The following is a 26,267-nucleotide window of genomic DNA, read 5'->3' as shown; positions in this document are numbered from 1 at the left end:
CTCCTCTGGGCGAGGGCGGGAAGGGCAGGGGGAAGGGGAAGGGGAAGGGGAAGGGGAAGGGGAAGGGGAAGGGGAAGGGGAAGGGGAAGGGGAAGGGGAAGGGGAAGGGGAAGGGGAAGGGGAAGGGGAAGGGGAAGGGAAGAGCCCTGTGGCCTTGGGGCCCAATGGGGCTGATGGACAGCCGCAGAGGCACAATAACCCAGCTGCAGCTACACTTGATTTCCTGGTCAAAACACTTGGCCTAGCTGGCCTGGGCTTCCCCATAAGGCACATGGGGGCTTTGGAGGCCTCCATAAGGCGCACAAGGGGCTGGGGTCCCTTGTGAGACACACAGGGATATTTTAGGTTGCCTCTGAGGCATGAAGGGCGCTGGGGTCCACTTCAAGTCATGCAAGGGATTTGGAATTCTATGTGAGGCATGCAGGGGGTTTGGGATCTCTGCCAAGGTGTGCAGGGTGCTGGGGTCTCTGCTGAGACACATGACGGGGCTTTGGGGTCTCATTTCAGATGTGGAGAGAGCTGTGGGCTCTCATAAGCGTCCCGGTGCTTTGTGCCCCTCCTGCTGCACGCAGTGGGGCTGGAGTCTCTGCTGAGGCACGCAGGGGACAGGAACCTCCCGCGCTCCCTCCCGGCGCCCTCCCGGGCCCGTCCGGGTCGGGGCTGCCGCGGCCCAGGGGCAGCCGCCGTGCCCGGACGGCGATGGGGCAAGGAGCTGAGGCGGAGCTGCTCCGTCGGGCACAGCACGGGCGGTGCTGAGCCGCCGAGCAGGCGGCACCCCGCGCCCAGGGCGGCCACAGCCCCGGCCCTGCCTCGTCGGGGTCGGGCACACGCAGCCCCGCAGGCAGAGCGCCGGGACCGGGCACCGCTCAGCGCCCGAGGGGACGGAACCGATGCCAGAGGAGCCTGCGGCACCTCGGGCAGGGCCCTGCCGCTGCCCGCCCGCCTCTCCTGGGGCCATCCCAGGCGGCAGGGGCTCGCTCTGGGCCGCGCTCTCCCCGCCCCACGGCGCTCCGGCCGAGCGCCCGGCTCCTGCCACTGCCCTCAGAACGCTGAGGGACATTCGGCGCCGGGACTGGGCTTGCCAGGGAGAGAATTCATAGGAGACTTGTTTAGGCCTTTTCCAAGATTAACTGAGAAACACCTTAAAATCCCAGGCTAAATCGTGTGGTTTAACGCGTGGGGATTCCTTGAAGATGCTTTGTAACCCCCCGTGGTGCCGGGCCGGGCCGTGTCCCAGCGAGCACCAACACCCAGCAGCTCTCGTGTGCAGCACGGCTGGGACCAGGGAGACGAGACAACATCCCTACGGCTGCCCGCTCGGCCTGCAGGGGGTGTCACGCAACAGCAATGTTCCAGCAAGAACAGGCATTTTTACATCCTCAGCACCTCGTGCTCTTGTGCTTCTGGTGGTGGATCAGAGACAAAAGCCAAATGGGACAGACTAACCTCGACGGTAGGAGAGGGATGGCTCAGCAGAGGGTCTGGGGACCTGTGGTGCCAGCCAGTGACCGGGCTCTCGGACATAGCAGGAATACCCCAGACTATCACACTTCAGCTGGGAGGGTATCAAAGCCCAGGGGTTCTTTGCTCAGCGTCCCCCAGAGGCACCAGCTCAAGCTGCCACTGTTCCACCACAATAAAATTGTTTTAAGGACCAGAGGTCTGACACTCTGCTGCCAAGGACATTCCACATTTCCAATCTCTTGGGCATCTAGGAGCTTTTGATTTTGCTTTGCACACAAGAAAAATAAACCCCCAAATGTGCACAAGTAACTCCTTTAGCATTCCTCCTTTTATTTTCAGCTGATTGGTTCCAAAATTCCTCTGCCTATTCAAGCCCAGCCTGCCTTTCTGCACCCATTTTGTTTAGTTCTGTAGTGATTTATCCCCAGCAATCCTACCAAGCACACCCATTTCAATGTTGCAAAAACCTGACTCTGGGCTGCAGGATGTGAATCACACACTGGTGTGGGAGATGGCAGAGCACCAGAGCAGGCACTGAAGAAGGGACGTCCTGTAAATTAGAGGATGGTTTTGGTTTGAGCCTAACTGTCTGTGCTGACACAAAACTGTCTGTCATGTTGCGTTGTTATTTTGCAAAGCTGGATTTGTGTTTGTGATTCACATGTGATATTTTCCTTTCAAGTGTGCCTATTTTGAGATGATTCTGCCAAAGTAGGTGTTTTAATTTGAATTTTATATAAAATTATCCAACAGTTGAGGCATGTATAAATTATCTGTATTTCAATCTGGTCTATTTTTAACTCTTAATGTTAGTCATTTACAGAAATTATTTAAAATATTTTGGAAAATGATAGATTCTTGTTTACCTACTTAAATTTATCAACCTTGATGAACTTCTCATTCTGCAAACTGGCATTCCAGTCCAGACCATAAGGTTGGAATCCAAAACTGTTTTAGGATGATGGCCCAGCTGCTTTTGTTTTATTAGATAAAAATGTCTCAGCAAAGTGTATTGCAGCTAGTAAGGTTTTGAATAACGTTTTTTTAGTATGACTATATCACAATTGTTTATGTAAGTATTTGCTGGATGTAAGTATGGACAGAATCATATCCTTATGAAGATTTCATGATGAAGTGTTTTTTCACTTAAAGCAATAAAAGCTTAGCTAATAAACTAAAATTTTATTCTCATTCAAAGCACATTAAATGCCACAATCAATTTTCTGTTAAAACCAGTTTGAAGCTTTCTCAGTGAAAAAAGTCTAAATTAGGGCTTGATGACTACTGCTCAGCACAGTGCATTTCTCTCCTGCAACACCTTCTAGAAATACTTTACAATTATTTAAGAGATATGAAGGAAATACTGTCTGCTGTCAATAACAGATCTCAGGATCTGTCAATCTCTCCATTATTACTGTTGGTCTTACTTCAAAATTTCTGAAAGGAAAAGCAGTTTCACAGGTTCAGTCAATATTTATTTTCTGCAAAATTAAATCAAATATCATTAATGTAAACATGTAATACATAAATATTAATCCATTAAACCTTTGGGAACCATGGCACTGAACTTACAGCAGTCGTGCCACTTGACAATAATATTTCTTGCCAATAACAGAGGTTTTCACATCAATAAACACATCGAGAATAGGAGAACCCTTCACAACATAGAAGAACAGTACCTGAAACAAAATGCTACAGAGAATGGTCACATGGAGCCGTTCTTTAAAACTATGTAGACTGAACAACTGCCACTAAAACTCCCTCTAAAAAAATAAAATTATTTGTTAATAACTTCTATTACCTGAAGTTAGGTAGATCATGCCAGGTAGCACAAAATACAGTAGCTGGAAAATGCAAAATAATTTGGTAGGCCCATCTAATGCTTTGGCAGAATTGTGTAGAAATCAAGAAGGATTCTCTGTTCCTTCTTTAATCCTTTTCCTTTTTCCTTCCATTGCTTGTTTAAATACAGTTGTCAAGGTATTGTAAACATATGGCCCATTCTCAGAATCGAAGCTTGTCTAATAAAAGAGAGAAATTTCAGTTCAATTGTTAAAGAGATGCCATACAGCAAAATGCAAAGTAGATGCACAACATGAAAAAAAAAAAGCTTTGAGATTTATCAAGAAAATATATGTTTTTGATGGAGTGCTTAATGCTAAGTGTTTTCAGTTTTATGCTAACTAGACATTAAAATAAAACAGAAGAAGGAGAAATGTGGTGATTGTTTTAACAGGCAGATTTACAAGAGATGAGGAAGCAGCATGGTGAACATTCTGTTCAAGCTCAGATTTCATTGACTGAATCTGAGAAGAAATCTGAGCTGAGCAATAGCTTCACCTGTCACTGTTCCTCAATGAGCCCAAAGCAGAAATTAGTTACTCACATCCTGTGGTACAGGCCTGGAACAGAAATGACTTGCAGTGTAATTTCAGAAAGTGATTTAATCTGATGGAAAGAATTCACATGGTACAGAATCTACCAAAGCCTTTGGTAAGCTACTCTAGGTGATTAGTCAGTGTCAACCTGTAAAATTCTCTTTTCCCTAATTTGAAAATGCCCATGAACTGGCAGTGGTCCAGAAAGAGAAAAACGAGACTCCAGGATTAAGGTTGTAGTGACAGAATTTAATTTTGTTGAGACTATTTCCAACCCTTTATGTATGTGATTATTATAAAATGTAAACTCTGAAATAAGTAAGCTTCACACTGAAGCAAGAAGGAATTACTGTAGCCTTTCTCATAAAGGCCTCCCTCTGTTGACTGATTCACCCTTCATGATTTAAACCAAGTAATCTTGGATAGTTATTTGGGATTACTTGCCTTGGTGAAAGCTTTAATAGCACGATTAAGTAAGGCCTCCTCCACATCAGCTGGCAGTGCTTGCAGGTTCACCACACAGTGTAAAATACAAAGGATGGTCTGACACTGCTCCTGGTGGGGGAAAGGAACAGCAGCTCATCAGAAGAAATATTTCCATAAAAAGCAGTTTAGCACTCAGATTTTGTTAACTGCTGTTTAAACACCAGGTTGTGCCCTCCTGTGCTGAACCTTCACGTGCAGGAGTTGGTGGGGAACTCCCACCAGCCCAAAGAGCCTCTGCGTAATTATTTCAGTCACTATGGGCAAACTCTTCTCCTGAGTGCCACAAACTACTCTGGGAATTCCTCCTTATTTCTGAGAATTTTAAGATTCCCTCCACGAACAGTAGCCTTCCTGTGAATCAGCATAGGAAAGGTGAGATTTGATCTTTTCAGCCCAAAATGCTGTGCATGTTCAGGGCTTTTTTTCCCCATCTTGTACCTCTCTCTCTCCTTCCAAGTCTCTGTCACCACTGGAAGCTGGCAGAGAGACACCTGAGCAGTGCTAGCAAGGAGGAAGAAAGGGAAGAACAATCTTTGTGGCTGTTCCTTCCCAACCCTTTTCCAGCTTAATTAAGGGGCTGGAGCATTTGTCACACAAGCAGCCTGCTCTAGGTAACCCTGTTTTGAGCAAGACACTTGGACTAGAAGATATATAGAGATACCCAGACAAGTCACACAATTTCATGCAGACTGAATTCTCATTCTGATTTTGAAAGAGAATTAAGTGGCTTTTTTAGAGTGCAATCCTTGCCTAAAGTGAAAGAATGAATTGTCAGATGCAATATATACCTTTCCCAACAAGCAGAGCGCATCCTGGGATTCTGTGCAATGTTTTGCCAGCATGTCAACATCATCTTTGGATATAATAGGTTCTTTCAGCTGCTCTATCCATGACCACATCAAGCTGCAGAGAATAAAAGGATCTCTTTCGGTGCAGATTTTATCCCAAGCTCCATCTTGAGAATTCAGTTCTTTCTTAAAATTAAAAAAAAAACAAAACAAACAAACAAACAAACAAAAAACTGAAACTGCATCATCTATATCCCTTTGCCAGTATTCTCTTTGGTATTTGGCTCTTATGTTCCAACAAGAAAATCCAAAAAAAATTGTATTTTTTTCCCAGAGTATCAACACTAATCAGCAGTAATACAAGCGGATTCTTTAAAACAGATGGATGACAGCAGCAGTGCAGCTGAGAACCTCCCAATACTCCACTGGAATACATAAACCAGCTTTGAATTACAACTTCAAAGCAAATATTGCTAAGAGGATTTGGGTTTGGCAATAAGCAATTAAGTTTCTACTAAATTCTTTTTCTTTTACTCACAAATCCTCTGATTAGTTCTCAAAAAACACTGATGAAAACCAACTCAAACCTTTAAAACCTGTACTATTTCTGTGCCACCAGCAGCCATGTTACAACCAGAAATAATGGCATCAATTTCCCCCAGTTAGGAAAGTGAACATAACCAGAACCTCCACCCTCCTTCTATAGATCAGAATGTGCAGGTGCATCTTGCCAGCCTGTGAAAGACCTGAACCCAGACCTCATATAAACTGCTATCCCAATGTGCCGTTTCAAAGCCCCACGTGGCATTTTTGCCATTCCAGGAATTTACTGAGGTGAAATATGCAGAGCCTGTAGCATGGATTTGAGTTAAAAATTACCTGCCACATTTCTACCTTCTGCTTCACTTCATCCTCTCCCAGAAATTCATTTATATCTGCAAGTGCTTTGGCTGCCAAAATTCTTCGGGCTTCCAAACTTAATTCTGACTGCAGAACAATGTGTGGAATTGTCTCTGACAGCTCTCTGCTACTCTCACTTTCAGATCCAATGGAAAAGTTCACTTTGGAAGATGAAGAAGAAGAGTCAGAGTCCTCAGAGAGATACACTCTCCTGCCATATATATTGGTCTTGTGGTCCTTCCTGTGAACAGTCGCACTGGCAATGCTGTGCCTTTGCATCCCAGGTTCCTTGGGATTGTGCATGGACGCGAGGCCTGAGGAAAAGGTCCTGCTGCGTTGTACTTCTTTGGTAGAGCTCCTTCTGTGACAGGACCCACCACTTCGTCCATCCAAATTAAATCTCCCTTGAGTCAAGAACATGCACGTGTTACGCACTAATGCTTCTTTGTTTAACTCCAGCTGTGGCTTTGCCTCACCTGTGGCAGAACATTCCTCTCCACTGTTCTGCTTGGGTTTGTTGTTCACTAAGATCTGAGCAGGCACTGTCCAGGCAGTGTCATCCTGTTCCAAGAGAAACTCAGTTCTCCTTAGGTCTGACTCACTGTAGCTCAGACGCCTTCTCATATGAGTAAGAGGCTGAAGGCATTCGACATTCCTTCTTTTACAGAAAGCATCACATTCGTGTCCCAGGGAGACGTGTGAATCCTGGCTGTCGAGAGCAGAGGAATGGGTGTAGGACGAGTCCGACGTGTCGCTGTCGTGCCTGGCCAGCTCTCGCTCGAGCTCCGTGGATGCCAGCTGGGACACGGTCTTCTCAATCTCAGCTGAGAGGTCTGGGATGTCCAGCAGCTCTGCCTCTACCACCTGTCTGTTCTCAGCCAGGTCCAGCAGCAGCTTGCACACCAGGTGGATGAGTTTTGGCACGTGCTTGAGGTGCCTGCTCTCGTAGCCATGGAGCAGGTGCCTCTGGCGGGTCAGGTACTGGGACAGGGTGACCGCGTGTGCCTTGGGCTCGCAGCATGCGAAGACATTGCGGAGAGGGACCAGGAACTGGGAGAACTCCCTGACACAGAGCAGCTGCCCCCGGGTCTGGATGGCATTGGGCCTTTTGGCTCTGACAAACAGAATTGCTTGGTCAGCACTCATTCTGGTGGCAAAAACTAAGTAGCAAGCTATTAGAACACCTGGAAAATACAAAGACAGGATTAGTGAAGGAACTGTCAGACTCAAACAAATACTCAGTGGAAATGTGGGATAGGAATTAATACAGGTGAAGACAAGAGTGTCCTCTGTTATGTGATGCTGTTACTTAAACGTAATTGCCTCTGAAGAAGCACAAGACAGTGAAGCCCTGCTCACTGCACTGCAGTAGGAGTTCCCCTCAGCCTCTCCAGGAGTTCCACCATTCACACACATGGGAATGGGGGCTTCTATGGGAAGGGCACAACCAAAAAAGACTTGAAAGAAGCAAATGAAATTTTAGGTGCTCCACCAAATCTACCCAATTCAACAGTGACTGGCAGGTTTGTGAACATGTTATAAATAGTGGACAATGAAAGTGTACCGGGGGAATCTTTCCCCTCTAGAAGCAGCTGTCAGATTTGAATGTAATGGAACAATTATACAGATTAAAAACTTCTCTATCTTACAGGTTTTTGGTTTTAATATACTAAACCTGATCTTCTCTAGCCATTGAGGACATCTGGACACAGTAATTTAGCACTTTTAACCATTTTATAGAGGTCCATCTTGCAATGACACAGAATCTAGCCCAGCTATTACGGGTTTATAACCAGAGATGCTTGGAGTTTCTAGAGGAACTCTGGTGCTGCTCCTGCACGGGGCACGTACCTGTCCTCCCAAGTCCTGCGTGGCAGTGAACAGCCACCCTCCCCTCCTGCAGGGCGAAAGACATCACCTTTACCATGTCAAGGATAGTTGTGAGAGATGCCACTCCATAATCCTTCCATCCAAAATTATAAAAATAAACTGAAATAAAAAGAGAGACAGTGATTTTCTGCCACACCAAATGTGAAAGGTGTAGTATAATTTGCAGAGTAAAGATTACTAATAAGAAATTATAGTACCAAAATTGCATAATGGAACTTAAAATCTGACTATATCTTGTTTGCAAGAGATTATTTTCCCATTTCAGTGTATGCTTGCTATTGAAACTTGATAGATACACAAAGCTAGCAAAGATTTGTCAAACCAAGTTCAACTAGAATGTAAAAGAGGTAACAAAACAGTGATTCATGCAAAATTGCCCATCTATATATAGAAAGAGGCAATTTTTTCTTTTCAGAAATAAAAGCGTTTTTTCAGTCAGCAACTGCTTTTTACAGAGAGGCACGTTCTCCCTTCTCACCATAATGTGAAAATACAAAAATAATGTCAGGAGCAGTGTCCTCACATGAAATAACCTTTTATAGTCTAGGTTAGAAGACACAAGTGTACCAGAATTTGTGAATACAGAAGAAAAAGAGAACTGTTGTGCTTCCTTTAGAAACACGTGAACACAAACCCTCCATCTCTCTGTATAATACGCAATCTTCAATAATGTGTTATTTGCTCTTCAATGTATTTGCCAGGTTTTACGTTTTGTGCAATGTTTTCTACATAGCTGATTTAACTCACAGGAACTGAAGTAAAAATATCCTTAAATGCCAAAGTCAATAATTAATGAGGAACAAGAGCAAGAGGGAACTTACTGCCAGCCTCCATAAAGGCTTCAGGAAGGTAGGTGAAGCCGCTCTCCTGCTCCAGGGGGTTCCCACAGCTCGCGTGCTCTCCAGGACGCTGAAGGTTAATCACGGTTTTTATGCCACAACTTAAGGAAGGAATAGATAAGTCAAAGTATTACAGGCAGCCAAAATCTCATTGTCCCTTTTTTTCTGAGACACATATTTATTCTTAGTGGAGAATAAATCTTTACCTGTAGAGCGTTAAAATGAAAGGATCTTTATCAACAATCCAAATCTATGTTGAAAGAGAAAATGGATCAGGAATTACACCAGTTATACTTACAATAAATAATGACTATATTTGTTACCTTTTAAACTGCTCAATAATGTTGTACTTTTCAATTAATTCTGTTGAGGGTCGAGCCATAGCCAGTATATTATCTGTTATCCTGAGAAATTAGAAAAGTAAATAATAATGTTATCATTAATAATTTCCTGGATATGAGTCTTCCAAAATAAGAATACCGTTATATTCAAGAAACAGAGAAATACCTTGGTGATTATTTGGAAATTACTTTAAAAAATTCTACTATGCCACAGTGTTAATGATAAATCCTATTAAACTGATACAGATGGAACATTATCAAAAGACAAATACTGGAACTGCTTAAATGCCAAGACATAAGTAAAAATTCCTTTGAATAGAAATCTGGACCCAGATCCCTGTTTGTCCCTTTAAGTTTTGTAAATGCTGCTTAAGCATTTGCTATTAGAAAAAAAACCAGTAAGAATGTCAAGATACATTTCATGTGACTTTTGCTGTACATGAACGTCCTTCTGAACACATGCCCACATTATTTCATCTGCAGGAAATGCTTTTACTTTTCAATTTTATTATTAACATATTTAATTCATTTGCATCCTAATCCTTAGTAGCCCAGAACAGCTTTTTGATTCATGACACACATATATTTATTCTTTTGGATATGAACCAAACCCACTGTAAGTCAACAGGAACCTTTCACTGTCTTTCCTGACGGCCACTACGTCAGGTTCTAATTCCAGATCAAATTCTCGTTACGTTTCACACTTGGCAGCTAATTTTTCAAAAGCCCAGCTATTTTGCCATGCTGAGCTGCTCACCAGGAGGAGTAGAGCCCCTTGATGGCCTGCTCATGCTCAGCCCAGCGCGCAGGGTTCTCGTACTTGCAGGCGCGGCCGCCGCAGGCCATGGAGCACTGCATGTGCCCGGGGATGACGTGGCGCAGCCGCTCCCCCATCTTCGTGTACTTGGCCGTGGGGCGCCTCGAGCTCCCTGCGACACAGGCAGAGCCACGTTAGACAGGAGCTCACTGGAAAATACCACTTCAGCCTTATGACAGAGTCACAACCACCAGAAAAACATGCCATGTGTATTTCAGGCTCGTTGGTCAAGGAAGGATTCTGAGGGGAAAAAAATCGCTTGGATTACTGCCAGGTATTTTTTCTGATGAAGTTAGAAGTTGAAAAAAGTGAAGGTCCTCTTCAACCTGAAATCAATATAGTTAACCATGTCCTCGGTGTATGCATGAATGTGTGCTTCTGTTTTACCCGCTGTTTATAACTGAGCTGTTAGAGTAAAAAGAATGTATAAACACCTGAATAAGGAATCAGTGAACAAAACAGAATACACAAAATACAAGAAGAAAATTAAACCCCGCTATTTTATCCACACATAAAAAGTATAGTTAACAGAACAAAAGTATAGTAATACGAGAAAATACCCAGAACTGCCAACAGTCTCAATGAAAAGTACTTTACTTTTTTTTTCAGGAAAAGTTGCATCTAGCTCCTCGGGGCTGAGCGACGACAGAGCCACCATGACCCGGTGCGTGGACGAGGAGAGCAGCTCCACCACGGAGCTGCGGCGCCGCTGGCTGAGGCGGAGAAGGGGATCGGAGGAGGAATGTCTCCGCCCCTGGAAGAAATGGCTAAAGATGCTGACGGCCGAGCGCCTGCGGGGGGAAGGCTGCATGGCTGCGCGGCCCCAGCTCCGCCCGGCGCCGCTGCCCGGGGCACTCTGAGCGCAGGGGAAGTTGCTCAGCGCTGAAGTTGTGGGAGCGGAGCGGAGCATCCCCGAGCGCGCTCGGCAGCCGGTCCCCGGTGGGGGGGGGGGGGGGGGGGTGCTGAGCTGTCGCCATGGTAACGGAGGATGCAGGCGCTGCTGCCAGCCAGCCCAGGGCTGCTCCTTTCCATAGGGATTGCATCTGCTCGGGACAAAGTGTTCAACCGCTTGATGAAAATAGTTGCTTGTCAAGTAAGTAATTTTCAAAACGCGCTGCGAACAATCAAAATGTTTGTCATAAACAATAGGAGTATTTAGTTCCTGCTCAGTAACAGGCATTCAGAACTCACTAAGACACAAAATACTCCATTCAACAGAACAATCAAAATGTAGCTGGAGGCTCTGCCTCCTGAGAGATCTGTAAGGAAGCACATTATACTCCCCCACCTCTTGGTTCTTCATTCCACAGCCACCTCTCCTCCTCCACTTCGCTGCTCCAAAATGCATCATTAGCTTTGTAATGACTGGGATTAGTGTGTTCCTGCTGAAATGCTTCAGTACATGATGAATTGTAGACTGTTTGCCTGGACCATTCACATCTTCTAACAAAACACAATTTGTTATCCAAAACAAAAGGCTGGGGTTTTTTTTCCAGGGCACAGCTTTTTTATGAAGCAAAGCTGTTAACCCTGCAGCCTGACAGAAAGCAGATCACAAGGAGGAGAAGGTGTGTCAGCTGAGTGCTTCAGGCTTCTGAAGGTAGGTATGAGGTGGCAAATTGCCTCCCACTTTGCTTCCAGTGTGCTGAGCAGGAGAATGAGGTAGCAGGAAAGACTGCAGCACTTGAAAAAGCTACTGTGCACAGAATGGATTATAGTAATGTAAAAAGCCTCTGTCATCCCAATGTCTGTGCATCAGACTACACTGAAAGGGGAAGGCTGGGGAAATCAAGAAAATTCACTTTAACTTTGTCAATAAACAAATTAATCCCATTGCATTTACTTAAACACATTTGTGTTTCTTCTTGTACCACAAAACCAGTAACTTGTAAAGAAGAATTTGCATAAGAGGAAGTTCCCTTCTGGGACAAATTCACCAGGCAGAAATCTGCTTCTTCCAGGCACTGACCAGGAACTGAGGGCCTGAACTTTGACTGCTGCTCCCCAGCTCTTACAGAGACCTGGCAATGTTTGCTATGGGTACCAGGCCTGAAATACCAGCAGTGATGTGGTGTGAGGAAAGGAAAATGTTCAAAACCTTGACACGTCATATATCAGTGGAACTGATATCAACAGGTGAGGAAACATGTAAATATGCTTTTATTTTGGGGGTTGCATGGAAGAGAAAGGAGACAAAAAAGGCTATTTCAAGTGCTACCTGTATCCAAGGAATGTGAAAAATATTTTCTAATTAACTACATTCCTTTCTTGTATTTAATTATTTTTCTCTTTCTCTTCCCAGAAGCTTAAGTATATATCAAATGATAGTGAAGACAGAAGCGAGGAAAATAAAATGCTACACATCATTATTTTCCTACTGAATCTAGCAGATTTGCAAACACCCAAAACGGTAAGAAAGAATTACATCCTGTAAACGTTTAAATAATTAGAAGGGAGTTGTGTTGAAGGCAGGTTTGTGTTTTCAGAGAGCTAGGCAGTTTCTCAACATATAAAAAGGCATAGTTTCTTCCATTAAGAGATCTGACAAAATGAAAATTACAGAGAAGATCAACATATTATCACCATGATGTGTTGATGAAATAATGCGGTTTGGTTTTGTTAGAGACATTTCACATTTATAAACATGGATAAGATTTCTGGGTTTTTTAAAATTTTGTGGAGTTTTTTTCCCGGAATTGTTCTAACCATTTATTATGAATGGCACATCAGAGCCAAATTCTTACCTGAACTCATATTTGCCAGATACACACTGCTCTCTATCAGTGAGGAGTACGGTTGCTCATTTTGCAGCAAAACTCCTGCAGCCATTGCAGTACCTGTTGAAACAATGAAATAATCACAGAAAACCTACAAGAGAAGCTCAAAAAAGGCAGAACAAAGGCACATGCTCCTGGTTACGGAGTTGTTGAAGATTTGGGCAGTCAGGCATGGGCTGATACTTGACAGACAGATTGTCTACAATCCATGGCCACTCGCTGCTCTCTTCCCTGTATTCTTGGGCTTTGGAATCACACCTGTCATGATTCTCCTCTAACTAGAAAACTGAACCCACGACTCTCTCCAGGCAAAACAGATTTTTTCTCTACTGTTATTTCTAATACAACTTAGGTCCTGCTCTGAAGACCTTCTATCCAACAGAAAGATAAAGCAAGCTGTAAATATGAACACAGTAATCAGTCTGTGATGTTTAAATAAACCCTTTGCATGGCTCTTGAGTGGAAATCCTTCTCAGTATAAGATCACCCTTCTGTTCCTCTTATCTCTATAGGAAAATAGCTGCAAGCATAATAAAAAAGAGCATTTTTTTATACCAAACTAAGCACATCTCTGCTGCATCATTAACTACAGAAACTTTGCTAAGCAGACAAACCTTGGGGTCCCAAGTCTGCAAAACCAGTATTAGGATTCAGCATAAACAGGGTTTTTAAAGACTGATTTGCTAAAAAAATATATATAAACATAGAAGAGTCCTGTGGGGATTAGGTGATACAACAGGCCTGTGTGGTGCTAACTGCTTGCTGTTCATTGTCCAGCTTTCATCTCTAATTCTGCATAATTATTTTTGTAGCAAATATTTAAATAAAATTTATTCATTCAGATATTACATTATCTACCACATACTTGAATAAATTAAAGAATCCTAATGGACTTTATTCCACAAAGTCAGCCAGTGCAGCTCTGTTCTTTTCAAGATGCTAAATGGTGGGAATAGATCACAGATCCACATTAAGAACCCTTTCATAGAGCTGCACCCGTCCTCTCAAAGGGATGAGAATTACACTTGTCAGTGAAAGACAAAAAGCCTTCTGAACCTTAAGAGATGCTCAGAAGGCATCTCTAATGTAAGTATTTTAAGAAAAATATGAATCAAGAATACTCTTTAATAAAGATTAAAAGAGTATCCGGAGCATTTTCTACTCAGCTACTCAACCATCTGACTCTGTATTCTGAAAAGTCAATCCTTTAATAAAGTACCTTCATATAATTGCAATCTATTTTTAGAAGCTCCAGAAATTCTGGGTTTTTTTCAATGGATTTTGAAATCAGTAAGGGATGGCTTCCATTATCAGAGGAAACTTTGAACCTAAAGAAAGAACTTCATTTTATCCCCAGAATTTCTTTTTTAGAGTTAATAATGCTGAATTACCAAAAATTATTGGTTTCTATTTCTCAGAAAGTTCTTTTCAAAATTCTTAATAGCTTGTCCAGGTAACATTTGGAAAAGATATTTCATCATACTGGCAGCAGAATAACCACCATGATGACTATTTAGTTCTCTTATTTCCTTGTACTCAAGCGATTTTTAAAAAAGAGATTAAAAAGCAGGGATATTTCTATCTAAAGTTATTTCCTTTTTTTTTTTTTTTACCCAGGAATCAGGCTGATAAGAACTCTTAACTGGAAAGGGACAAGATGAAGGTTAATGCGGAAGAGAACATACCTAGAGTATGACAAAATACTAGCAAGATTCTTCTAAGTGGCAGAGGTGAGCTCTGTGTTTCTTTGCTGTCTAACCGATTTTATTTCATTTATACACCAAATCTACAATTCTTGTGTTGCCCAACTGACCTGAGTATTTTGTCTGTGCTTTTTAGTTTGCAAAACCTGACTGACAGCTCAGTGCAATCAATGGGAGCAATTCCTTTAAATTTACTTCTGAAAAGAAAAGTTAGTAATATTGTGACAAATGACTTTGCTGAGTTTCACTGCACTCCCTCAGACAGGTGTAAGGTGGTAATTTGGGACAGGTCAGTGCTGATGTTCCTACAGAGGGGCATCACATTCCTGCATCAATAAAAAGCATGCTAGAAATAAAAATAGTGCTTAGGTTAAAGCAGCAGCTCTCTCCTGCTTTGCCTCTGTACCAGATATTCTTGGTTTTTAAAGATGTTCTTCAGCATTTTGCTCATCTCGTGAACGCTCGGTAGCTGCGGAAGGCACAGCCTGGAGCGCTATTCCAGGTCGCCTTGGGGCAATCACAATATCGCCTCAATTATCTCTGCCGTGCATCCCAACTGCCATGACAGCAAAGAGGCCGCCCCTTAATCCCGGCTCCCTGAACGAGTGAGAGGAGCAGGTATCTCCTGCGGTGGAGTCCCATCTCTGTCCCGTCCCTGAGTGAGAGGAACGGTATCTCCTGTGGTGCAGCTGCACCTCTGTTCCAGCACAGGCAGCGGTGCCACCCAGCAAGCGGGAACACCCCGGCTCCTGACACCAAACACCGGGAAATGTGTCTGTGCTGTAGGCTGGCAGAAGGTAAGAGCAGGACCATGCTGCCCAAGGAATCTCCTGGAATCCTCATGCCAAGCACTCTGGGGATTTCAAGAAGTCCCCTCCAGGTGTGGGTTTGATATATGCTTTGATGTTTGTATGCAGTTTTGAGTTCCTTTTCTTTCCCTCCACTTTTGAGCTGAACAATTTCTACCAGAAGGTATTTTTGTCTCCTGTTGCACTGGATTCACATGTTGCATTTGGAAACACGACAGCTGTCGTGCGCCACTTGCTGCTGCACATGTGCAAGGATGCATTTCCTGCAGGGGATGCAGTGTGGGCATCCACACTGAGAAGGCATTCACCTTCTTCTCAACAGTGAGGCCTCTTGCCCACTCCATTTCCTCTGGAATAAAGGCCCTGCTCGCTGTTAGGTCACAGGGGAGCAGCAGGACAGCTGGGACACTGGGGGTCTCAGCTCCTTCCAAAGGCCACCTTCCACAGGCAGCATCCCTCACTGGCTCTCAGGAGCTGGCTGCAGGATGGACCCAGCAAACCAGCAGTGGGGTTTGCAAATGAACAACTCTTCCTTGTCACAAAAAACCCCATTTCTTTCTGGTGTTTCAGGATCTGGAAACCAGTGGCTTCCAGTGGCTGGGCTGAATTTTTGCTCCAGACTGAAACGAGAGGAGCAATGTCTGTTACTGCAGCAGCCAGAAAACAATTATACAGTCAAAAAGTGAGGAGACAAGAAGATGCTGGTCTCACTCTATCTTGGCAATGAGGATGGTTATTTAACAAATGCAATTGCTGCCTTTTACTTCAGAACACGTTTTCAAGCAGAGAGAAGAGCTTGCATTCCCAGCTGGAAGGATTCCAGTGAGGGCAGTGTAGCTGCTAGCATGGACAGTAATTCCACCATAAGGCTCCCCACTGTGCCCCTATGCACCTATCCACGAAGAGTGAGGGCCCAAATCCTTAATTCCTGTGGATTTGGCAAACAAGGATGCCACAGCAGACTGCACACTTAAAAAGATTACCTATATGTACTAACATGAAAAAAAAAAATTAGTAAGTTTTCCATTTAAAATATCAATATATGGGAAAATTATTTTAAACTTCAAATATATTCATACAATAGCGGCAATGCTGATGCTTAGGCCTGTCACATGAAATTCTGAGATTATTTTTACTGTTTTATTGTCTTCTAAAGTGAATGTGTTCTCTCCCTGTTGCAGGCACCTGTAAGTAACTACCTAGCAGCCCAATTTTTAAAGAAACATAGTGAGCTTGCTGCAGGTAGGGGCGAGGGCAGCTTAGTACCTAAGCACTTGGCTGACACCTTTAAAATTTCCTGTGGCCTAATTCTGCAAGCACTTGAGAAGCTTTGCTTTAGTGAGCAGTCCCACAGAAGTCAACAGAATGTCTAAATATAAGATCACACGGGATAAAGTTTCACTGCCAAAATGCAAAATCCTGTAAACAGCACTAATGGAGATGTTTCAGGCAGATGACTAAAGATAACTTTGATGATTAAGACTAAGTAAAAATAGGATAGTGTAGTGAGGACTGGGTATATTTAATGAAGTGGTTAAGAGCTACTAAATTATAACCTTGTCTCTCAGTTCAGGCTTTGAATCTGATACTTTAAGATTGGCAGATCATGAGAGTTTCTAGCAAAAAATCCTCTAAATTGGCTGAGACATGGTTAGTCAATGGTACAGGAAGCACTGGTAAATGAAAATGCACTTTAAATTACCACGGACTATCTAATTTTAACATTGCCAGGAATAACAAAGCATTTCTAAAGATTTTTAAAAAATGATGATAACTGAGGGTTTTGCTAAACTTGATTATTATGATTAATGAAAAAGATGCAAAGGTTGTTGTTCTAATGCCTGTACCAGTGAAAAAGCTCACTGGGAACAGATATTTTATGAAGGCTTAAGCTACAATTTAACCATGGTCTGGAAGGCAGTTTTAGCACTGAGCACACATCTTTCAGTAGGCACACACCTTAATTCCCAAGGTGCTTTAAAAAGCTCAATTATTTGAAATTTGAAATGTTTGCTACCTGTAAGCAAACACCAAAATACTGGAAAAGCAAATAAACACACGGATAAAGGACAGAGAGAAGACTAGGTAAAAATGTAAACAAATTTTCAGATAGTTTAGTTATACACTACTTACACAGCAGGATGATACTACAGCTGCTGTGAAACTCCAAGGGTTTCACACTGGAACCACAACCAGAATGGATTTGTTATTTCCACATGTCTTTTACCCTCTTTGGGAAAAAATATTCCCCACCTGTCTTAGTAAAAATGAATGTCATTTAATCATCACGTTTGATATTTACAAAGAACTCTAACTCTTTCATGTACAAAAGAGACAAGAGAATATAATTCATTAAAAGATTATGTAGGTGCTGGTTTGGTGATTCAGTCTTTGCTGTTCATAGATTTTTGACATAAATAGCAAGAAACTGGAAGCTAAACTGATGGACAAGTCTCTCAATTGACTTGAGCCATGCTATTGAAATCACCTTTCTGTGGTAGTGCTAACCTAAGAGTTAACAGAAGGTATTTTAAACTACCTTGAACAGGCTGGCAGGCAGCAATTACTAGAGAGACTCATCAAGGAGATGGCGTAAAGTGAATATATTAACTGTTCTACAAACAAAAATGCTGGCTCTGAGACTCTTGATCATGAACATCATGTTTACCAATAGACTCTCAGACTCATCACACTGACTACATGCAGAAGAATGAAATAGTCAATAATTGTCAGCATTCTGACAGCACTGAAGTGCAAGTTCAAAAATTATCTCTGCGAGTTAGAGGATTTTTACATCTAATACAGTCAAAACCATAGCAAATTTACAGGAGTTTTAACAGTTTTAGTAATTTCAGTGTAACACCTTACCTGTTACCCTGCAAAAAGAATGAGTGAGTGCTGATCCCTTCATTGCTGCAGTATCAGCCACAAGAAACACGAGGCAGGGCAGTCACGTTTTACAGAGAAGCTGAATGAATTCCCCTGGTGTTTCCTGTGGCTAATTGGATCGGGGATGGTAATCTGGGAGGAGCCAGCAACGATCTTTTCTTAACCCAAACGGTGCGGGGAGTGCCTCGGGGGACTATGCAGATAATCATCCCTAAACTGCTTTCTGCGTCTGCCCGGCCTTTAAAGGGATTGAGGCAAACAGGCCGCAGCAGCCTGATGTTCTAACAACTGACTCTCCCAGCTCTGCTCTTCCTGTTCCCCTCACCTCCTATCAGCAACAAGTAAACAGGTATTTATTTTTGTGTGTCTACTTGCATAGCACAAACAAACACAGAGCCACAGAGAGAATTTTGTGAAGTGAGATTAATTAGTTAAACTGATACATTGATTTTAAAATGCCATGAAAAGAGAATTAGATAGAAATGTTCCATTGTTATCTGGGCCTATCATTGCTATCTGCATAAAACATTTCTTCTTACCCAGTAAAAACACAGAATGTCACTTAAGTATTTTTAGCAAGTATAAATTAACTGCATTAAAAGTAAGGTCTCAAAACCATAACAAAGATAAGTTCATATAAATATAATCAACTGTAATCAACTAAAAATGTAATCAACTAAAACCCAAAGATTTTGATTTAATAAATACTAGATAAATAAAAAAATATATAAAATAGGATACAATATCTTATTCTATCTTTAAAATAGATCTTATCTCAAAATCGATTTCAAGCACTACGTAGTAGCTGATAAAAAAAAGGGCTTTCATCTATTCCCATCACTTCCCTGCATCCCTTCCATTAATGAAGCTAGAGATTAATTTTAAAAACCTCCCAATTATTTAGGAACAAAGTATCCTTAAAATTAAAATCCAATCTGATCTGTTCTGTGATTCTAATTTTTTGGGGGAAAAAAAAAGAAATGGGACTTCAGAAGATTTGTACACAATTTGGGAAAATCCACCAAGGTACCTTGGCTACTTAAAAACCTGAACAGATTGTGGAGCCTAAAACCCTCTTTTGCACACCTTTCTTTAGTGTGTTGGTAGAAGTATCAACCACAAAGGGGCCAAGCAGCCACAGCTTCCCCAGCCTGCAGCTGCAACTGGGGGGTTCAGAATCTCCAAAAATGAACCCATGTGGGTTCCCAGAGTGCCAAGAGCTGGTGTGCAGTGCCACTGCTGCAGCAGCCCTGCCCAGGGCCAGGGGCCAGGCACACTCGGGTGCTGGTGAGAGCAGAGCCCCAGCAGAACAGTGAAGACTTCCTGGAAGGACAGACCTTCAGCAGGAATCTGTATTGGAAATGTGGAGTAGAAAGAATCAGAGGTCAGCTAGAATGAAATATAAATTGTACAGTGAAATAAATCTGCTCTTTGAATTTTGGCTGTGGTTTGAGGGTTGCCTCGGTTACCAGTCTGGGTCAATTCATTCAACAGGAGCAGCCCCACGGCAGCACTCCTTGGTTTCACATTGTTCACTCACTACAGAAGTGGCTCTAGAAATCTGAATCTGTGAATTATGAGTAAAGGGATACATGTATTTTCCAAGTGTCAGCACACGAAAATGTGTTAACAAATGGAGCATCTGGCAAAACATTTTGTAGGAGGAGCTGGAGGAAGCTGGCATAATTTCAGTTGACTAAAGAACAAAGAGCAGCTTCAGATAACTAATAAATATTAATTAAATTCTTAATATAAGCATACTCTTTGGGGGAAGTTCTGAATGTTCACATTTGAGAAGCTGACATACCTAAGTTTTATTTCCATGTGGGTAATATAGCACTATTTACCTATTTGATTCCGGGGGGGGTTAATCCTTGGAGGGTTTGGATTCCTGGTGCAACAGCCTCTGCTTTGCTGTATCCATTTGTAGGTGTCAGAGTTTTGCTGGCTACTCCTTTATCTGTTCCTACATTTGTACTTCTCACTATTAATGACACTTTGTTCAGCTGAGGAACTAATTTTTTCTAGTGCTCTGCAGAGTTTGGCTAATTCCAGGCACCAGTGCCAAACGTGTTTGCTCAAACAGGACGTGCCACCATTTTTGAGTCAAAACAAGGCTTTGTGCTAACTGAGGGTGACTTTTTGGAAGAATTAACCTACAGGGTGAAATAATTTGCCATTTCCAAGGAAAGAGTACACAGAGTAGGTGGGATGCTAATGACTAAACAATCTTCATGTCTCTAGGCTTGGCATTTTCCTATGTCAACAAAATGAAGAATCCCAAGTCCTATGGAAAATTCTGCTGAACTATGATTGCCATTTAAAGCATTTTAAGAAAGTAGAACAGGATCACTGGGCTTCTGGCAGCTTCACTTGCACTGCAGGAGCTACCTCATGGCTACTTCACAGCAGACGTAGGAAATCCACCTGTCCTATGACCTTAGGTACAGGTTTATCAGATTAGGCAGGTAGAAAAGTGTCTAAACTGCCTCATCATAATGTCTGACCACTGCCTATACTGCACTGTTTTCAGTGGTACATAGAAAGATTCAAAACATCACATTATCCGAAAACTTAAAGCTGACTAAAAGATTCATTTTCATTTAATACAAACTGTGTGTTTGGATTCCTAGCTGGCTTTGGGCATTTCCAGCTTCCCTTTTTGCTCTTCTCATAGTTTGGATCATAAAAATCTATTTATGTTGCTTTATTTTCAGCCTGTATTGAAACTCTTCAGGGGAGGCTTTAACTTTGAGTAACTTTACAACTGTAAACATATCTATAAGTTCTGCTTTTAGATATTTTACATATATATATAGACACATAAAATTTTTTTCTGTCCATTAAGCATAATGCTGTACCACCACAAATCAATCACAAAAGCAGACTCAAAGCCTTTGGCAGACCGCAACTTTACCAGCAGTGTTACAGTTGAGGGAGAAATGTACACATTTAGCTGCTTAATGAGATCCCATAGCAGCAGCCCACCTGTGATCCCTGTCCTCTTTCATCATCTCTACTTCTGACAGTCGCTCTTTTCCTGTTGGCTCCACTGTTACCTAAAATTGCCAGTAAAGGACAAAATGTAGTGAAATGTTAGGAAAAGGCAGCAGCGTAATATGAAAATTTCAATTCAAAAGACAGTTCCAAAACTGAAGAGTTGTATCAGGTGTTATTTATAGGTCATTCAATGGACTTACAATGCAAAAGGTGACTACGCACCTAGGAAAATAGTGTAGAACCACTTAAACTAGATCTAGCCAGAAAAAGGAAAGCTCTGATTTATGAGACAACTATCTTCTCCATGTCAGATTTCTGAGTTTCTAGACAACTCATTACACAAAATAAAACAGTCATAATGATGTCCAAATATTAAAACTGGATTTCCAATGAAGTGAAATATTTGCTGAAACATGTGGAAAAAATGCTTTTCGGGTCGCTTTATGGGTCCAGCCAAGCAAGTACACCACTTGCTTGCAGAGAGAGGACTACATTGCTCACTGTATCTAAGGTGATACCCTCACAGCAGCTGGCCCTGCAGACTATGTCCCTCTCTCACTTCGTCTTGCCTTAGACATGCAGGTACTCCCTGTGTCTCACATAAACTACTGATGGAAACAAGAGATGGAAAAATCACAGAATCCCAGAATGGTTTGGGCTGGAGGGACCTTAAAGCCCAGCCAGCGCCACCTCTGCCATGGCCAGGGACACCTTCCACTGTCCCAGGGTGCTCCAAGCCCTGTCCAGCCTGGCCTTGAACACTTCCAGGGATCCAGGGGCAGCCACCACCTGAATCACAACCTGAAAATGCTTTCAAGCAATACAAAAGTGCAAACACATTTATTTTGTACACACTATTTTGGGATTAATTCCTCCACAGATGTGAAGCTCGGTGTTGCTCAAAGGTATGAGGGACCCCCAAAAACAAGTCTCTGAGTAAAGCAAAAGCAAAGGATCTGTGCCAAGAGAAAACACTTAAGTCTAAATTATTAACATATCAGGTAACTGTTAATCTTTTTGTTATTCCACTGAAGAGTGTAGTGACAGTCTGTAGCCAAAAGCAGTTATAGCTACATCTAAAAGGTACTGTTGAGTGTGTGGAGTGACCTTTGCATTGAGGTCCCTCAAGCGGGACTGACTGAGCTGCGTTTTTCAGGGTGACTAAGTGATGATTAGAGCTACAACTGCTACAAAACATGCAGACACTGCTGAGAAGGGGAAAATCAGTTTCCATTGTGCTACCCCGCTGTCATTCATGGACCTCTCTCTCCCTGACAGCTGAGGGCCTTTGCAAAAGTAAAACTACACAGATCATTTATTATATTGAAAGCATTTGGAGGTTGTGATTCAGGGGGTGGCAGCCCCATCCCTGATAGTATTCAAGGCCAGGTTGAACGGGGCTTGGAGCACCCTGGGACAGTGGAAGGTGTCCCTGGCCATGGCAGGGCGTGGCACTGGATAAACTTTAAGATCCCTTTAACCCTAGACCAGCCTGGGCTGCTGTGCTTCGGTTCTGTGACTATTCAACAGCGGATGGCAGAGAGGCTGTGTCACCCGGGGGACCACAGGCCGTTCTCGGCCACAGCCGGTGCCGGCCACGGCCGGGGGACATTAGGAGGAGCCCGGAGAGCCGTGCGGGGCCGCGGCGGGGTCTCAGTCCTTAACGGAGGGGCCAGGCGGAGCAGCGAGCGCGGGGCTGCCCCACAGCCCGGTATGCCCGGCGGGGCTGGGCGCTGTGAGGGGCCCCGGGCGCTGTGAGGAAGGTGGGGGGCGCTGTGAGGGGCGCTGTGAGGGCCGGGGCGGGGGAACGGATCTACCTCACCTGCAGGGCCGCTCGCGCCGCTCCGCCGGCACCGCCCCGCGCCTGCACATGCGCAGGGAGGGACCGGGGACGGGGGAGCAAAGAGCGGGAATGGCGGGGTCCGGATCGGGAACGGCGGGGTCGGGAACAGCGGGATCGAGGAGCAGCGGGACCGGGAAAGGTGGGGTCGGGAAGCAGCGGGATCTGGAAAGGCGGGATGCGGGGAACGCGCATGCGGGATCGGGAAAGGCGGGAGCAGGGGAAGCAAGAGGGATGCCGGGGAGGAGTGGGAGTGCATTCGGGGAAGGCGGCAGCGAGATCGGGGAAAGGGAGCGGCAGGTGAGGGTCTGGGGCAGGTGTGTGTGGGGCTGTGTGTGTGTGTGAATATTTTCACGCCGTTTTACTGACGCGGTTTAATGTTTAATCGTGGGCCATTGGGTTCTAGTGGTAAAAGGTCGGGAACTTAATTGAAAATGTCCAAGTGACCGTGTTTTCCAGGTGAATGGTTCCTACAGGTGGAGGTGTGGTCGCACTGACACCCCGAAGGTTTCAGCTTCATCCGCCTGCCCCATCCACATCTCAGCAAGGATTTTATCGAAGAGATGCCACACAGACATAGGTCAGGGCTTTGAGAGGCTTAGCTGAAGATTTTTGATAGGCATGAAAGGCATTTAGGTCTTGGACAGAGCAGAATAGGTTTGTAATGGTTTATTTTAATACTGAAGTTGAATATACAGTCACTGATTAAAAGAGGAGCGAGAGCCGTAAACCTCTGCACACTTTAGTGAGCTGGGCTGGAACATCTGTCTGAGGGTCAGCAGAGTGTTCTTGGAGTGAGTGCCTGCTACCACACTTGGGAAGTCTAAGTCGTGGTTTTCAAGACACTCACAGACTTTAGGCAGTGTTCTTTGTCTGTCTCGTTAGCCACATTAGTACATTAGCACCTAGAGTAAGTGTCCCTAGTATATCAATTACTTAAACACTAGCAGGGTTTACATACTTTTAATTGACTTTTTAAAGGTAAAAACAGATTGGGGAACTTTGTGGAAATGCTGACAAGAATTCTGTCATTCCTTTCTGCTAAGCTGAAGGAGTTGTCAGCATAGGGGATGCGGGGCTTTTTTCTTAAAATGTGTCAGTCCCATCAGTGCTGATGTGTCTTAAATATGTCTTGATTTTTGGCAGCATAATGTGTTCCTACAATAATATTGATTTATAAACTAAAAAAGTAAAAAATGTTCTGTGATTCTTCCTTCTGTCTTCCTCTGAAAGATTTGTATAGGGTTTCCCTGTGTCTGCCTATGAGAAAATGTTATTAAAATTCACAAGTTTCGTTTTTTAAATGAGCTTCAGGGCACACATTAAGTGTTGGTCCCACAGAGTGAGATTTGTGCCTTTGCCATCAAGTATCATTCTCATGTGTTTAGGGTTTGGCTGGCTTGGGCTTGGAAGGCTGAGCACGGCTGTGATCACGCCCTGTGATCTATTCCCAAAACTGGTGTTTATCATTACGTAATTACATGAATAAACAATCTTTTGCATGCTTCACAAAGAATTTGTAAAATTCACAGAAGAAAGCACAAAGCTGTTTTTGTTTTGTTGTAAAGATGCAACCACAAGGGCATGAAAATAAATGCTTGCTTTGCTCTTTCTTGTCTGAAATAAGGAAAAAGTTGAGGTTTTCACCACAGTGTGTCCTTGGTTGGGCTCGTGGTGCAGCTGCACAAACACTTCTGCTTGTGCAGTGCTGCAGAGGGGGCAAGGCTACTTCTGTCACAAGCTGAGCAGGGACAACCCCTCAGGACCATGGCAGTGAAATCTGTGCTCCTGGAATGCTCAGAAATGTATTTTGAATTATATGGGTTTTCTACTCCGGAGAATGAGGCAGAACCAGCAGAAAACTCAGTGAGGCTGACCTTGAGCGGCAGGCTCCCACGTATAGCCAGGAAAAGGAGCTTTCCTTGGCAAGAAAAACTCCGGGGGTGAAAAAGGGAAAAGGGAGACTTCTTGCTTTCCCAGAAGTGTGACTTGGGGTCGGGTGATGATCCTGGGAGCACGATGAGCCTCTCCCATGCTGCAGGGCTGAGCTGGAGCCTGACACTGAAAGAACAGCTCCAGGGAAACTGAGCTTGCCACCTCAGGTTTGCCCAGACCTTTCCTGGCTCGAGCTCATTTCTCATCAGCCTGTGCCACCGTGTGGCAAAGGACCACGATGTACAGCTCCTCTCCCAGCCCCGAAACACTTCCTGCAAGGTTCTGCCCTCTTTCTGTGTTCCTGGGATTGCTGGGGACAGAGGGGCAGGAGGGGTTTCATCTGCGAGGTTCCTGAGCTTCCTCTCAGCAGCTCCTGGGTCGCTTGGAAATCCCACCGGTTCAGCGTGGTGGTGTTCTGCACTGTGATGTTATTCCAGCACACTGTGTGCTTTGGGGCCAGCTTTTCTGAGCATTCCCCAATTCCAGCCAGGCAGGTAACTGAAGAATAACTGTATGGGGATAATTCATAAAGTGGGCTATGAAACCTTTAACCTTTTGCCCTCATTTTTTCATCCAAATTGCTTGGAGTCCTTCCCTTGCACGAGCACCAGGTTTTGCAGCCTTACAGTGTTTTAAGGGAGAGAGGGACTTTTTGTCTGGGCAGATAGTGACAGGACAGGGGATAATGATTTTTAAACTGTCAGAGGCAGATTTAGGCCAGATATATAGAAGAAATTCCTCCCTGTGAGGGTGGGCAGGCCCTGGCACAGGGTGCCCAGAGCAGCTGTGGCTGCCCCTGGATCCCTGGCAGTGCCCAAGGCCAGGTTGGATGGGGCTTGGACCCACCTAGGATAGTGGAGGGTGACCCTGCCATGGCAGGGCTGGAAGTGGATGGGTTTTAAATGTCCCTTCCAACCTAAATCATTCTGTGATTCCGTAATTCTGTGATTTGAAAACTTTATTCCACTTTTTGTTTCTTGCCACCCCACTCACTCCCAGGGGATAGCAGTGTTCTTTTCTAGCATAAATACAGCCTTTACAGAGATGATTCAGGTTTTCTCTAGGAGCCTTTCATTTGCACTGTTTATGCAGGCACATTGTGCGTTGTACAATGCCTCTCTTGTTTGCTGTGAGCATCAGCATGGTGGGAAGGCAACAAAAGACTCCAAGGGATAATCAGCAGATGTAAGGAAACAATGTTAGCAGCAGGAGAAAATGGCTGGAGAGGCTGCTCCTGGGGCTGGACGAGTCCTCAGTGGTATGTGACAATGCTGTGGTGAATGTGGAGAGGATCCCAAGTGAAAGCAGGTTTGTGTGCAGAGTCACTGGAACCGGTGGATCTTCTGGATACTGGGTAATGTGCTGGAACTCTCACCTTTCCTGGAAACAATGAACTATCCCTACTGCCACA

General features: G+C 43.9%; 1 protein-coding gene and 2 long non-coding RNA genes across 5 annotated transcripts; 2 read left to right on the top strand and 1 right to left on the bottom strand.

Moving 5' to 3' along the window:
* Positions 1–2,631: 2,631 nt before the first annotated feature.
* PTPDC1 (protein tyrosine phosphatase domain containing 1) lies at positions 2,632–23,059 on the bottom strand. Of its 3 annotated transcripts, XM_059856048.1 has the most exons (11): positions 22,904–23,041; positions 21,070–21,140; positions 12,648–12,740; positions 9,844–10,015; positions 9,069–9,149; positions 8,728–8,846; positions 7,868–8,005; positions 5,996–7,200; positions 5,117–5,302; positions 4,287–4,397; positions 2,632–3,485 (listed from the first exon to the last, which is right to left on the bottom strand). In XM_059856048.1, the coding sequence occupies exons 3-11, from the start codon at positions 12,730–12,732 to the stop codon at positions 3,369–3,371; spliced, it is 2,214 nt and encodes a 737-aa protein (XP_059712031.1). In that variant the 5' UTR covers positions 12,733–12,740; positions 21,070–21,140; positions 22,904–23,041; the 3' UTR covers positions 2,632–3,368. The 3 variants fall into 3 exon arrangements, with proteins under 3 accessions (XP_059712031.1, XP_059712030.1, XP_059712029.1); XM_059856047.1 differs by lacking the exon at positions 21,070–21,140 and having other exon boundaries at positions 22,904–23,059; XM_059856046.1 differs by lacking the exons at positions 12,648–12,740; positions 21,070–21,140; positions 22,904–23,041 and adding an exon at positions 10,501–10,823.
* Positions 10,886–19,522, top strand: LOC132332092 (uncharacterized). Its single transcript, XR_009487789.1, has 4 exons — positions 10,886–11,503; positions 11,865–12,039; positions 12,206–12,313; positions 14,298–19,522. It is a non-coding gene; the product is annotated as an uncharacterized LOC132332092 (long non-coding RNA).
* Positions 22,934–24,134, top strand: LOC132332093 (uncharacterized). Its single transcript, XR_009487790.1, has 2 exons — positions 22,934–23,063; positions 23,381–24,134. It is a non-coding gene; the product is annotated as an uncharacterized LOC132332093 (long non-coding RNA).
* Positions 24,135–26,267: the final 2,133 nt, after the last annotated feature.

Source organism: Haemorhous mexicanus, chromosome 11, assembly GCF_027477595.1.
Source record: "Haemorhous mexicanus isolate bHaeMex1 chromosome 11, bHaeMex1.pri, whole genome shotgun sequence".
NCBI lineage: Eukaryota > Metazoa > Chordata > Aves > Passeriformes > Fringillidae > Haemorhous > Haemorhous mexicanus.
The sequence above is the reverse complement of the archived record's forward strand: the minus strand, read 5'-3'. Positions and strand labels throughout refer to the sequence as shown.

What these genes read in the sequence shown, in the direction of transcription:
- PTPDC1 (XM_059856046.1), bottom strand. Translation starts at nt 10,813, where the DNA reads ATGCTCCGCTCCGCTCCCACAACTTCAGCGCTGAGCAACTTCCCCTGC. An exon ending in AACTTTTCCTGAAAAAAAAA is followed by an intron (nt 10,016 to 10,500) that starts GTAAAGTACTTT and finishes CCTGTGTCGCAG; the next exon opens with GGAGCTCGAGGCGCCCCACG. An exon ending in AGCCTTTATGGAGGCTGGCA is followed by an intron (nt 8,006 to 8,727) that starts GTAAGTTCCCTC and finishes TTTTTATTTCAG; the next exon opens with TTTATTTTTATAATTTTGGA.